Source organism: Cetorhinus maximus, chromosome 16 (genome assembly GCF_964194155.1).
Source record: "Cetorhinus maximus chromosome 16, sCetMax3.hap1.1, whole genome shotgun sequence".
NCBI classification, from domain to species: Eukaryota; Metazoa; Chordata; class Chondrichthyes; order Lamniformes; family Cetorhinidae; genus Cetorhinus; species Cetorhinus maximus.
Genome location: NC_135894.1, coordinates 105,186,549 through 105,201,846, shown reverse-complemented (window position 1 = coordinate 105,201,846; position 15,298 = coordinate 105,186,549). Strand labels below are relative to the sequence as shown.

Below are 15,298 nucleotides of genomic sequence, written 5' to 3'. Positions count from 1 at the left end.
ACTGCTGCTGTACAGGGCCTTGGTGAGACCACACCTGGGGTAGTGTGTGCAGTTTTGGTCTCCCTACCTAAGAAAAGATATACTTGCCATAGAGGGAGTGCAGCGAAGGTTCACTAGGTTGATACCGGGGATGGCAGGACTGTCATATGAGGAGAGATTGGTTCGACTGGGCCCGTATTCACTAGAGTTTAGAAGAATGAGAGGGGATCTGATTGAAACTTATAAAATTCTAACAGGGCTAAACAGACTGGATGCAGGGAGGATGTTTCCCCTGGTTGGGGAGTCTAGTATCAAGGGCCACAGTCTCAGGATACGGGGTGGGCCATTTAGGACTGAGATGAGGAAAAATTTCTTCACTCAGAGGATGGTGAACCTGTGGAATCCTTCACCCCAGAGGCTGTGGAGGCCGGGTCACTGAGTATATTCAAGAAAGAAATTGATAATTTTTTGGATATTAGGGGCATCAGGGGGAATGCGGGGGGTAGGGGTGGGAGAGCGGGGGTATGACGTTGAGATAGAGGACCTGCCACGATCATATTGAATGGCGAAGCAGACTCGAAGAGCCAAATGACCTACTCCTGCTCCAAATATCTATATTTCTCTGTAAAAATTCAGCAGATCCGGCAGTATCTGTGGCGAGAGAACCACGATTAACATTTCGTGTCCAATAGTTCTGAAGAGCTGCTGAGTCTTTCCAGCACTTTCTGTTTTGACCTCAGGAAGGATATACTGGAGTTGGAGGGAGTACAGTATAGATTTACCAGAATGAAACCTGGACTCCACAGGTTAAATTAGGCAGAGGGGTTACACAAACTAGGGTCACATTCCCTAAAATGAATATGTTAAGGGGTGATTTAATCCAAGTTTTCAAGACATTAAAGGGAACAGGTCGGGTAATGTGGAGAGAAACGATTTCTGCTGAGTCTGAGTGTGGAGATTAGTGGAAAAATTTGAAATCGATCTTTCCAATGTGAGATTAGGAAACATTTCGACACACAAAGGGTGGTAGAAGTTTGGAATTCTCTTCTGCAAACAGAAATTAATGTGAGATCAGCTGTAAATTTTAACACTGCGATTAATAGATTTTTGTTATCCAATGGGGTTAGGGGATCTGGGCAAAGGCAGGATATGGAATGAGGACACAGCAACCATGACCTCACTGAGTGGCAGAACAGGCTCAAGGGGCTGAATGGCCTCCTCCTGTTCCTATGAACCTGCAGTAGAGGAGGGGTGAAATTTGGCAAACATAAACAGACTGTGTTTTTGATGATTTTACCAGAATTATTCCCATGTTGAAAGTGGGGCTGTCATATTTCAATTATATACGCCCCCAATTATAATCACTCTGAACTCCTCAGACATATTTGTAGAGTTAATACTTTGGTCTTTCCAGAAGAATTGGAAGAACTTTCATTTGGAAAGGAATTTGAATTTCCTGATAGTTTCTTTGCAATGAGTTACAACTGGCTTTGAGGTTTCTAACTCCAACAGTGGGCCAGTATCACGATGCCTTGCTGCAGAAGGAAGACAATACATTAGAAGCAGTTGCACCCCGCCCCATTTAAAGACCCATTCTGAACAGATACTTACAGGGATTCGCAAGGCTGCGAAGAAGCTGATTGCTGCTGGTGCATTCCCCCTCTCACTGCTGACTACAACAAAGTGACTGGTCAGTAAATGGTTGGATTTGGCTGAAATCCCATCACTGTCCTTCAAAAAACATTCCTGTTCTGGGTCCTGAATTGTTTTTTAAATTAAATTGAAAGGAAGATAGTGTAAGAAGTTGCAAATTAAATAAAACTATGACTAAAGCACATCAACTGCAATTTAAATTACAGAAGGTGCTGCAAATATCAAGCAGATTTACTCATGGTTCTGTGGGAGTCATTGAGAGAATCAGTGACCCAACCTCATGTCTTTCACTGTTAGCCCTGCTTTGTATTTCCAGCATTTTCCGTTTATCTTTCTGACCTCAGCAATTTCAAAGGTTTGTTCTATCTCTGATCACTTAGTTACTTTAAGAACTGTGTAACTGAGCACACATTTAGTACGCATGGCAGCATAATGTTAATGGAGCTTGACCAGCAACACAGTGATCAGAAAATCCAAACTGCATCATGAGAAATTGTGAAATTCTCTCCAATAAATGCAGTGCAGTGGGCTGTCACCAGGCAGAAACTGACCATGAAAACGGCCTGATTTTCTCACCACCCTGCAGGGAGCAAAGATGCCATCACCGCCCAGTCTCCAATCCCATAGTAGTGGCTCATATTTAATAGGTCATCTAGGGCCATTATTGTCCATGTCCCCAAGAACCCTGTCAAAGATGCTAACAAGGAACGAGATAGAACAAGTGAGTTCAAAGCAAACTTTCAGCTGAAGGATAGGGTGTAGTAGCATTACAAACACCTGAAGGATAGGGTGTAGTAACATTACAAACACCTAAAGGATACGGTGTAGTAACATTACAAACACCTGAAGGATAGGGTGTAGTAACATTACAAACACCTGAAGGATACGGTGTAGTAACATTACAAACACCTGAAGGATACGGTGTAGTAACATTACAAACACCTGAAGGATAGGGTGTAGTAACATTACAAACATCTGAAGGATACGGTGTAGTAACATTACAAACACCTGAAGGATAGGGTGTAGTAACATTACAAACACCTGAAGGATAGGGTGTAGTAGCATTACAAACACCTGAAGGATACGGTGCAGTAGCATTACAAACACCTGAAGGATACGGTGTAGTAGCATTACAAACACCTGAAGGATAGGGTGTAGTAGCATTACAAACACCTGAAAGATAGGGTGTAGTAACATTACAAACACCTGAAGGATACGGTGTAGTAACATTACAAACACCTGAAGGATAGGGTGTAGTAACATTACAAACACCTGAAGGATACGGTGCAGTAGCATTACAAACACCTGAAGGATACGGTGTAGTAGCATTACAAACACCTGAAGGATAGGGTGTAGTAACATTACAAACACCTGAAGGATACGGTGTAGTAACATTACAAACACCTGAAGGATAGGGTGTAGTAACATTACAAACACCTGAAGGATAGGGTGTAGTAACATTACAAACACCTGAAGGATAGGGTGTAGTAACATTACAAACACCTGAAGGATAGGGTGTAGTAGCATTACAAACACCTGGTTACAGGCGGCACAAGATTCAGAGATCCCAGTCTATAAGATCTCCAGAAAGCACAATGAAATTGTAAAAAATATAATTACAACTGGAAAGGAGGAAATGTGATTGGTCATTGGAAATAGTGCAGATCAAAGTAAGGTTCAGTAAAGGATGTAAACTCTAGTAGGAGTAAATATACAGAGCTCGAGTGCAGTAATGCAGTTGTGCAGTTTGGTGATAAGGAAATGTCAGACATGTTATAGGATTACATTGGATTACACAATTACATAAAATGTCCAGCACAGAAGTGGGCCATTCGGCCCAGGCACTCCACGTTGGTGTTTATGCTCCACTTGAACCTCCTCCAGTCTTCCCCATCTAAGCCTATCATATCCCTCTATTCTCTTCTCTCGTTTCTCCTTAAATGCATCTGTACTATTCAATTCAATCACTCCCTGTGGTAGCGAGTTCCATATCCTTAAGGAATTAAACTGGGCAGACCATCTGGCAACAACCTGGGCAACAAACCAATGCTATCAAACGACACTTACCCAGCAATAACCTGCTCACTGATGCCCAGTTTGGGTTCTGCCAGGGCCACTCAGCTCCTGACCTCATTACAGCCTTGGTTCAAACATGAACAAAAGAGCTGAACTCCCGAGGTGAGGTGAGAATGACTGCCCTTGACATCAAGGCAACATTTGACCGAGTGTGGCATCAAGGAGCCCTGGCAAAACTGGAGTCAATGGGAATTGGGGGAAAAAACGCTCCGCTGGTTGGAATCATACCGAGCTCAAAGGAAGATGGTTATGGTTGTTGGAGGTCAATCATCTCAGCTCCAGGACATCACTGCAGGAGTTCCTCAGGGTAGTGTCCTCGGCCCAACCATCTTCAGCTGCTTCATCAATGACCTTCCTTCCATCATAAGGTCAGAAGTGGGGATGTTCGCTGATGATTGCACAATGTTCAGCACCATTTGCGACTCCTCAGATTCTGAAGCAGTCCATGTCCAAATGCAACAAGACCTGGACAATATCCAGGCTTGGGCTGACAAGTGGCAAGTAACATTTGTGCCACACAAGTGCCAGACAATGACCATCTCCAACAAGAGAGAATCTAACCATCTCCCCTTGGCATTCAATGGCATTACCATTGCTGAATTCCCCGACTATCAACATCCTGGGGATTACCACTGACCAGAAACTGAACTGGGCTAGCCATATAAATACTGTGGCGACAAGAGCAGGTCAGAGGCTAGGAATCTTGTGGTGAGTATCTCACCTCCCGACTCCCAAAGCCTGTCACCATTTATAAGGCACAAGTCAGGAGTGTGATGGAATACTCTCCACTTGTCTGGATGAGTGCAACTCCCACAACACTCAAGAAGCTCAACATCATCCAGGACAAAGCAGCCCGCTTGATTGGCATCCCATCCACAAACATTCACTCCCTCCACTACCGACGCATAGTAGCAGCAGTGTGTACCATCTACAAGTTGCACTGCAGCAACTCACCAAGGCTCCTTAGGCAGAACCTTCCAAACCCAAGACCACTACCATCTAGAAGGACAAGGGCAGCAGACACATGGGAACACCACCACCTGGAAGTTCCCCTCCAAGCCACTCACCATCCTGACTTGGAAATATATCGCCGTTCCTTCACTGTCGCTGGGTCAAAATCCTGGAACTCCCTCTCTAACAGCACTGTGGGTGTACCCACACCACATGGACTGCAGCGGTTCAAGAAGGCAGCTCACCACCACCTTCTCAAGGGCAATTAGAGATGGGCAATAAATGCTGGCCTAGCCAACGAAGCCCACATCCCATGAATGAATGAAATGAGCAATGCAGAAAAATTGGCTGTTTGGTGTCAGAAAAGCTGAAGGTATGGAGCTCAGAATTCAAACATATTCAAATTCTCAATTAAGTTGCTCTAACAGAGCTAGAATGCACATGATGAGCTGAATGGCCTCCTTCTGTCCCATTATCATGCTATGATTTATATAGTTCGAAGTATTATCTTTTAAGTGCACATTTCAGTAATAGCACATGTTCTGTAGATTTATTAAAACATGACATCTATATATAGTCCCTATATCAAACCTTGATTCGAGCACACTTAGGGCATTATATGCAATTCTGGTCGCCAAGGCATAAAAAGGATATGGAGGCACTGGAGAGAGTGCAGAGGGGATTTACAAGGATGATGAGGGAAATCCGTGGCTTTACATATCAGGAAACGATTGATAGGCTGGGTCTCCTTTCCCTTGAAAAACCAAAGCTGAGCGGTGACCAAGTCAAGGTCTTTAAGGTGATGAAAGGTTTTGATAGAGTGGATACAGAGAGAATGTTTCCAGCACTAGAGGCCATCAATATAAGATAGTCATTAAGAAATCCGATTGGAAATTCAGGAGAAACTTCTTTACCCAAAGGGTGGTGAGAAAGTGGAACTCACTACCAGAGAGTGTACTTGAGGTAAATAATATAGATACATTTAAGGGTAAGCTGGATAAGCATATGAGGGAGAAGGAAGTAGAGAGTTCAGCTGATAAATTTAGATGAGGAATGATGGGAGGAGGCTCAAGTGGAGCATAAACACCAGCATGGACTGGATGGGCCGAATGTCCTGTTTCTGTGCTGTATGTCATTTATAATCCAATGTAAAAGGACCTTATTGATTTGAGGATTAAGTTTGTAAAAGAACACCTATCAACTAACACCACTATAAGGAATCACACTGTACCCAAATGGTTGGGTTTAGTCTGAGGAAACAGTGTACCAGAGTGGCAGTGTAGTTTTATACCTGTAGCAGCCACACAGCAAGATGCTTGTCCTGAATAAGGTAAGAATCCAGGCAAAGCTGCTGTCTCACTTTACGTTGCACATCAATCCTAAGGATCAGGTTGTATAGGCCAATGTCTCATGGTCAGCTCTGTACCTCTTGCTGTGTGTAATCTGTTATATAATTAAATACAAGGCCACTGCACTTCTACTTACTGTAAACGAGTCACTTCTACTGCTTTTGTAAAGCTGGCATTTCTCTTTAAATCCATCCCATCCATTCAAACCCTTGGATGGTTTCTGTGAACAATGAAATACAGGGAGAAAAATTAATAGAACCAATAATGCAGGAATGTTAGGTTGCTCAACAAAGGTACATTTCTCTCAGTCACATTAGATTAATTACTATCCCTCCAGAGCCTCTCCCTTCCTATCTCTGTAACCTCTTCCAGTCCTAAAACCCTCCAAAGACTCCACAATCCTCCAATTCTGGCCTCTTGTACCCCCAATTTCTTTTGCCCCACGGGTAGCTGTGTCTACAGCTGCTTTTGCCCCAACTCTGGGATTCCCTCCCTAAACCCCTCTACCTCTCTCCTCTCTCAGGACACTCAAAACCTCTTTCTTTGACCAAGCCTTTGGACACTGCTTCTAATGCATTTACATCTTTTTTAAAATAAAGAGGCCAGTACTGTACACAATAGTCCAGATGCCCTGTACAACTGAAGCATAACCTCCCTATTTTTGTAATCGATTCCCCTCACAATAAATGATAACATTCTATTAGATTTCCTAATTACCTGCGGTACTTGATTATTATCCTTTTGAGATTCATGCACTAGGATACCCAAATCCCTCTGAATCTGAGCTCTGCAATCTCTCACCATTTACAAAATAAGCTTATCTTTTATTTTTCCTGTCAAAATGAACAATTTCACATTTGCCCACATTATACTCCATTTGCCAGATCTTTGCCCACTCACTTAACCTGTCTATGTCACTTTGTAGTCTCCTTATGTCCTCTTCACAGTTTACTTTCCTACTTATCTTTGTGTCGTCTGCAAATTTAGCCACTATTCCTTCAGTCCCTTCATCCAAGTCATTTATATAAATTGTAAAAAAGTTGAGGCCCCAACACTGATCCCTGTGGTACACCACTCGTCACATCTTGCCAGCCAGTAAAATACCCATTTATGCCTACTCTCTGCTTCCTGTTAGCCAGCCAATCTTCTATCCATGCCAATATGTTACCCCCTACACCATGAGCTTTTATTTTCTGCAATAACCTTTGATGTGGCACTTTATCAAGTGCCTTCTGGAAATTTAAGTACAGTACATCCACCTTTATCCACACCACGTGACTCCTCCAAAGAACTCCAATAAATTGGTTAAATATGATTTCCCTTTCACAAAACCATGTTTACTCTGCCTGATTACCTTGGATTTTTCTAAGTGTCCTGCTATAACATCTTAAATAATAGCTTCTAACATTTTCCCTATGACTGATGTTAGGCTAACTTACGTATAGTTTCCTGCTTTCTTTCTCCCTCCCTTTTTGAATAAAGGAGTTATATTTGCTAGTTTGCTAATGGAACCTTCCCCGAATCTGGAGAATTTTGAAAAATTGAAACCAGTGCATCAACTATCTCACTAGTCACTTCTTTCAAGACCTTAGGGTGAAGTCCACCCGGACCTAGGGATTTGTCAGCCCGCAGCCCCAACAATTTGCTCAATACCACTTCCCTGGTGATTGTAATTTTCCCGAGTTCCTCCGTCCCTCCCATTTCCTGATTTACAGCTATTTCCGGGATCCAGCTATTACTGGTGTCCTCTATAGTGAAGAGTGAGGCAAAATACCTGTTTAATACATCCACCATCTCTCTACTTTCCATTAACAAATCCCCAGATGCACTCTCTATAGGACCAATGCTCACTTTGTTCACTCTTTTCTTATTTAAATATTTATAGAAACTCTTACTATCTGTGTTTATATTACTAGCGAGCTTGAGCTCTTTATAAAAAAAGTATTAAATTCAGTCCAACTGCCTAGGCTATTTGAGTTAACTAGGTTAGGGAGGTCTAAAGGACTGTTTTAAATTACAAAAATGCAAATCCAAGAGCTTACATAACTTAAACTTTACATCACCATCTCCTCATTAAGCAACCCTTGACATCTGGAGCAAGATGCTAACGTACACAACGAGTGCAAATTTGCTGTATAAGATACTATGACCACATGAGTAGGGGTGAAAGGACTCCACTATTCTACCACTCCAGGTCAGAAAGTAACAAGGTTTTTTTTGTGAATATAAAGAGGACATGCTTTACCAATACTGCAGCAGTTGCACTATTTACTTTTGGGATTGTAAAGAATTAGTCACAGACAGGTTTTCTTAGGTTGAACAAAGGAGCAAGATAACACACACACACACTCCCTGGGCCCCCGCACGTACACACACACCCTGGGCGCTCTCTCTCACACACACACACACACACACACACACACTCTCACACTCCCTGGGCGCTCTCTCTCTCACACACACACTCACACACTCCCTGGGCGCTCTCTCTCACACACACACACACACACACACACACACACACACTCCCTGGGTGCTCTCTCTCACACACACACACACACACACACACACACACACTCACTCCCTGGGCGCTCTCTCTCTCTCTCACACACACACACACACCCTGGGTGCTCTCTCTCTCTCTCACACACACACCCTGGGTGCTCTCTCTCTCACACACACACACACACACACACACACACACACCCTGGGTGCTCTCTCTCTCTCACACACACACCCTGGGTGCTCTCTCTCACACACACACACACACCCTGGGGGCTTTCTCTCACACTCACACACACACACACACACACACACACACTCCCTGGGGGCTCTCTCTCACACACACACACTCCCTGGGCGCTCTCACACACACACACACACTCCCTGGGCGCTCTCTCTCACACACACACACACACTAGTGCAGATGGCAGAATGAGAGGATAGGTTTAAGGATTTCTTTTCACAGTTGATGAAGATATAAAGAGAGGACTATACTGTTAGCTGTTCTTTGGCTGATCTTGATGTGGTAATTTCATGATGCAGCCATTTTGTTCAGATGTTCTCCTGGGCATAATTGTCTGGAGCAGATTTCCATGCTTTAATCCTGAAGGGTCTCAGTTTGCAGTAGATGTCTCTACTCAGGTTGGTTACTTTGCTAATCCAGCCACAATAACTCCAAGAGAGAGGTAGAGCAAACAGCTTTTCCAGCCTGTTTCAGTACAGCATTCTGATCTCTCCCTGCTTGGTAACACAGTCTCTTAAAGTCCCCCGCTAGCTGTATATTCCAGGAACATTCTCTCAGTCCATGTCTGCTGCAGTCATTGCTTTTGAACAGGTAATTGCATTTTGATGTCTCTCTCCGAAACTTTTGAAATGTTTCAGGATAGTGCAAAGCCAACAGGAGATGGGGGTCTTTCACACTCCCCAGGGGACCAAGTGTCTTTTTTTCCATCCCACTTGGTGAAATGCAAGGCGGACATTGTAGCCGTCTGGGCAGCTTCAATTCTCTTTACAGGGTCTCAATTGTTTTTCCCCAAAATCCAGCCAGAAAAGAAAAATGAGAAATTGTGTCTTTAAAAAAAAGCACATGTTCCTAACAAAGATTCTGGGAGAATCCGAAATCCCTGTATGTAGAAGGTAGCTGGGTCATTCACCCAGATACCGTGGTTTCTTGGACCTTGTTTGATCATCTTGGGGCTGGAGAAGAATTTCAGTTTTTTGTTCCTTTCCATGGGATTGTGCAGCTGCTTTGGGTGGTGAGTTGGGAAAGGGCAGCAGGTGGGATTGAGGGACAGACTGATGGGGCTCAAGGGATCACATTATCTATCTTATTTGCTTTATATAAGAGGATATATCTTACAACAGCTCATGAACCATGAGAATTGTAACTTTTACCTCTGCCTTTCCTTTCCTCAGTGCTGTACCTCTCTGAATCTATTTGGAGTAGCAGTAACCGAGTCACCATATCAAGGGGGTGGAAAGTAACCAGTCCACTTACAGCTTATTACCTGTAGACTGGATGCAACCTCAGTCAAGAGGTGAAAATATCTCTGTTCCAACAGAACTTAGGTCATTCTGTTCGGTTTGGCTCCAGTATTTATCGAGTGACATCTAACAGGAAGGGCCACCCTTCCATCCACCTTCAAACCCTACAGTTGGTTTTATTTCCGTGTAGCTTTAAGATAACTATAAGATCCATCTTCTTCTGAAGCAACATCAACCTAGCCCATCTGAGGAATAGTGTTTTTTATTCTTTCATGGGATGTGGACATCGCTGGCAAGGCCAGCATGTACTAAACTGAGTGGCTTGAGGCAGGAGTGAACAGTCTACTCCACATGAGGGAGTGAAGAGGTATCCAAAACAATAAGGAACATTTTGCTTCAGTTAAGCTCAATTGCCTGCCTCTTTACCTTGCTGCTAACTGCACTGGAAACACAGGAACTGTGAGCGAGCACACTGCAACCTGTCTACAAAACACTGCAATAAACCACATCATCAAATCATACCCTGGCCTTTAACTGCAGCTATGTTAGGGTGAAATCATAAAACCAAAACAATGGTTTTTTTTAATGTGTTAAAGCACACAGCTCTGGGTAATTAAATAATAAAACACTAAAAACAGCTGCAATGCGAGTCTTCTGGATGAGTAATCAGATTCTCAAAAGTCTAGTAGATCAGCAGAACTCAATATTTGAATATCATCCCATTATTTTGTTGCATTTTTACACAGGGAGCCATCAGGTTCTAGTTCCTGTATGTAGCATTTTAAAACGGGATTTGAGAAAATTTTAAATGTAGCCCCATTAAAAAAAGCAGCTTCCAATACAGAGGGGATTTCTCTTCAATGTCCCATAACCAACCAGTCAGGAATTCTCATATTAACTCACTGAAAAGAGGCTGCTGTAAACTGTGAAACATTTTTACGAACGATATCAAACATCTAACTTGCGAGAAGTACTCACCCGGGCTCGACGTGGTGTGCATTTTACATCTTGGGGGTCTAAAGAAACGAGAGAAGTGAAGTTAATGCAATAGGAGATGACCCTTGTCAACATGAGAACATGTGTAGAAAGAAGTACATGTGCTGGTTTGGGTGTAAGGGACAAAGGGTGAGGAAGAGATACAGGTGAACCTTCCTCCACAGATTCTCCTGCTGAAGGTACCATGCTCAACAGACTTTGTTCCGTCTTTCCTGTCGAATGGACTCTGACAGTCGAGTTTCTACATGTTATGTTACTGATATTTCATACAGACACTCAAGATATCAGGCACTCAATGTTATCATAGTTACAAAATAAAACGAAAAACAAAAAAAGGCCAAAATATGTTAAGAACAATAGGAGTCCTGGTTCTTCCCCCCAAAAAAATCAATTGATAACTAAGGAGACAATATAAAACTAGAAGAAAATTATACAAAGATGCAAAAAAGGGCTCAGGTGCTGGTGAATGCACAGATAAAGAGAACAGCAAATGGTGACAAAACAGATTAAAGAGCAACAAAAGGTTGTATCGAAAGAAACTTTCAAAAGATATCAAAATCAACACAAGAAATGTTTACAATTATTAAGAAAAAGAGAGGGTGGTCTGGAGCAATGTGACCCCTGAACTGATACTGGTGGTATTGTCAATGGAAGTAAAGCAGCGGTGGGCACACTGAACAATTACTGCGCATCAGTATTTATAGCAGACCAGGCTGGAGAGCCAGATTATTACTGAATTTGGGAAAAGAGCTAAACAAATTTAACAAAAGCAAAATAACATTAATTAAGAAAATAATTGGGACTAAAGGGTGACAAACCTCAGGACCAGGTGGTTTCCATCTCAGGGATTAAAAGGAAGTTGATGAGAACACTGCAGATGCCCAAACTATAATCTTTCCAATTTCCCTCGGCTCTAGAACCATTCCTTAAATTGGAAAACTGTAGATCATTCTGCTTTTTAAGAAAGGGAAGCCAGGGATTTATAAACCATAAGCCTAATATCCGCTGTGTGGAAATTAGTCAAGAATTAAGGACAGAGTGACTGAATATCATGAACATTTTCAGCTGATCAGAAAGAGGCAGCATGGATTTGTGAAAGGTCATGCCTGGTTAATCTAATTTAATTTTTTTTGAAGAGGTGTCTAAAGTACAATTTCTGAAAGTATTTAAGAGACTGTTAGCTCAAGTTGCAGCTCATGGGATTGACCTGGTTCAGAAATTGTCTGAGCAGCACAGCAGGGGTAATGGGAAGCTAGTCTAATGGGCAGGTTGTGTCCCAGAGAAATCTATGTTAGGGCCTCAATTATTCACTGTACTTATTAAAAAATTAGACGATGGAGTAGAAAATTCACATCTCCAAGTTTGCTGATGACAATGATAGGCAGGATTGTAAGCAGCGTAGGTGAAAGCATAAAATTACAAAGAGATAGCAGTGGATTAAGCAAATGGACCAAATTGTGGCAAACGGATTTCAATGTAGGCAATTATGAGGTGATCCACCTTGGACCTAAAAAGGTTAGGACAGGGGCCTTTGTCAATGGTGAAACAGTGGAGGTCCAAAGAGACTGAGGGATCTCCATACATAGATCTTTAAAATGTTATTGATGGTACAATAAATAATCAGAAAGGCAATTGGAATGCTGGCTTTTATATTTCGAGGATTGGAATACAATGGGAGAAGTCATGCTTCAGATACACAAAACCCTGGTTAGACCACACCTGGAGTCATTGGGAGCAGTTCTGGGCACCACACCTCAGGAAGAATCGATTGTCCTTGAGGCGGGGGGGGGGGGGGGGGCGGAGGTGAAGTACAGTGTAGATTTACCAGGGACTCCAAGGGTTAAATTACAAAGAGGGATTACACAAACTAAGGTTATGTTCCCTGAAATTTAGACAGTTTGGAGGTGATGTGATTCAAATCATTGATATTTAGGGGAACTGATAGGGTCGATAGAGAGAAACTATTTCTGCTAGTGGGGGAGTCTAGGATTGGGGGATATCTCCAAAATATTAGAGACAGACCTTTCAGGAGTGAAGTTAGGACAATTTCCACACACAAAAGGGTGGTAGAAGTTTGGAACACTCTTCCTCAAACACCAGTTGACGATAGATCAGTTGCTAATGTTAAATTTGAGAATGACAGATTTTTGTATGAAGGAATATGAGGCAAAGGCAGGTACATGGAATTAAGTCACAGGTCAGCCATGTCATCACTGGATGGAGGATAGGTTCGAGGAGCTAAAAGGCCTACCCCTGATTCGAGGTTCCAATTGAGCCTGGGTTGATAAGTGTCTCAACTGGAGTTATCTGTTCTTATCCCAATGTCTGCCTTGTCCAAAATCCTGTTATATAAATGCTATCCAATTCCCTGTTGAACAATGACTTAATATCCACTTGTGGTATTTATGTTTGAATAATTCTTACCCCCTTTCATTCTTCCAATAATAATCCTCAATGTGTGTCCTCAGTTACTGATTAACTAACTAGTGATAATCCTCAATGTGTCCCTAGTTACTGAAACAACTTCTCACTATTGAACTTCTCAAAATGTCATTTCTCTAATTTTGAAAACCTCTTCAATTTCACATCCGCCCCTTCCTCTTGTATTCGCTGTCCTCGTATATCAAGCCCAGGAAAGATATCTATTTACTCTCTTGTCCCCATTTATACCTATTTACCTATCAACAAAAGCAACTGCAGTACCTTTAATGCAGTACCTTTTACTGCCTTAATTTTTTCTAATAAGACTCCTTGAGCATTGGTCATATTGGGTAGGGGACTGGACTGTTATTGGAGATCTGGACTAACAATTAGGAGAAGGAGAGTTCAAATTCCACCAAGGCAGTTCGAGGATTTGAATTCAGTATCAATGTTTGGAAATAAAAAGTAAAAGTGACCATGGAGCTGTTGTATTATCGTAAAAATCCTAGTGATTCACTTTAGGGGAGAAAATGTGCTGCCCTTTGATCTACTCTACCTATAACTCCAGGCCCACAGGCATTGTGACTGACACTTAGTTACCCTTTGAAGTTGTATCAAAGCAGTATGAAAAACACCACATAGACTGCGGTAGTCAAAGGGCAGCCCCACCACCACTTTCTCAAGGCAACTAAATTGGGCAATGAATGCCGGCCTTGTCAACAATGCCCCCATCCCGGGAATGAGAAAACTTTGGAATTTCAAAATATTTACAATAAAATATTACCAGAAGTGTGTAGGCTATACATGAATTAAAAATACAATATCAATTGGAATGGTTTCACAACGCTCAGAGGTGGGAAGCCAATCACCAGTTATTTATAGAATTCTTTAAACAGATGATCATGTTTAACTCCTACAATCTTATAAATACTCACGTTCAATAAGGAACAGGAAACAAACTACTCCCATTAGTGCAACAATGAGGCCTGGCACCACGAAGGACATTCCCCAACAGCTGGAGACCCAGTAGCCAGCTATCAAGGAGCCCAGGATGTTCCCCACTGAGGTGTGAGAATTCCAGATGCCCATTATCAGGCCTCTCCTGTCACATGCACAAAAAACACATTAGATAAGCTAAATGCCTCAAAAAAAAAACATGCAAACAAAACAAAACAGAACATCATTATTCCAAATGTCCATAGTAGGTAGTTACTTACCTTCCCTTTCCAAACCAATTCCCAACACAGGTCACAACACTAGGCCAGCCAGTTGTCTGCACTAAACCATTAATAACCTAGAAAACCAAACAAACAAAATAATTACATTAACATCAGTGCCGATAATTCATTACTGCATTTTGAAATGCATCAGGGAGCGAATGCATGGCATTCTCAGAGCTGTATACTCTGGTCTAACCTCAACTGGGAAAATCTCTGATCTTAGTTCATATCTGGCAATATTTAATATTTAAAATCACCAGCAACAATTCCCATCCAGCATTGCTACAAAGGTTATCCATGGGGTCACATTTAATTGGACTCGTGAGTTTTCAATTGGTTCTTGTCCCCAGCTACATTATTAAATGGAGAGCCCCTCACGAGAGCAGAGAAAGCCCAGAATGTCAGGGAAGCCCATGTTTTGGCATGAGGGAGGGAGCTTATGATAATTCCATGGGGATAGCAACTGGCAGCTGATTGGCAAAACAGCCCCCTACCCCACCCCCACTAGGGCTATCTGTACCTTGCTTGTCCTGCTTTCTACCCTTAATATCACCTATTAACACATTCCTTAGATAATATCACCACCTTCAACACCTCTTTGTCCTTTTGTCTATGACATCTTTTGGCAATCTCCACCTATCACTGGCCCTCTATCCAGCTTTACCTGTC

At 42.4% G+C, this 15,298-nt stretch overlaps 1 protein-coding gene across 5 annotated transcripts in view; it reads right to left on the bottom strand.

Annotated features, from left to right (window-relative positions):
* The window catches only part of slc37a1 (solute carrier family 37 member 1), a 120,421-nt gene that overhangs the window by 54,292 nt on the left and 50,831 nt on the right, over nt 1-15,298 (bottom strand). For all 5 annotated transcript variants that reach the window (XM_078560425.1, XM_078560429.1, XM_078560426.1 and 2 more), the window contains 5 exons: nt 14,627-14,703; nt 14,345-14,511; nt 10,971-11,008; nt 6,145-6,228; nt 1,591-1,737 (listed from right to left, as the gene is read on the bottom strand). In XM_078560425.1, coding sequence (XP_078416551.1) covers nt 1,591-1,737; nt 6,145-6,228; nt 10,971-11,008; nt 14,345-14,511; nt 14,627-14,703 — 513 coding nt within the window. The remainder of the gene's footprint in view (nt 1-1,590; nt 1,738-6,144; nt 6,229-10,970; nt 11,009-14,344; nt 14,512-14,626; nt 14,704-15,298) is intronic.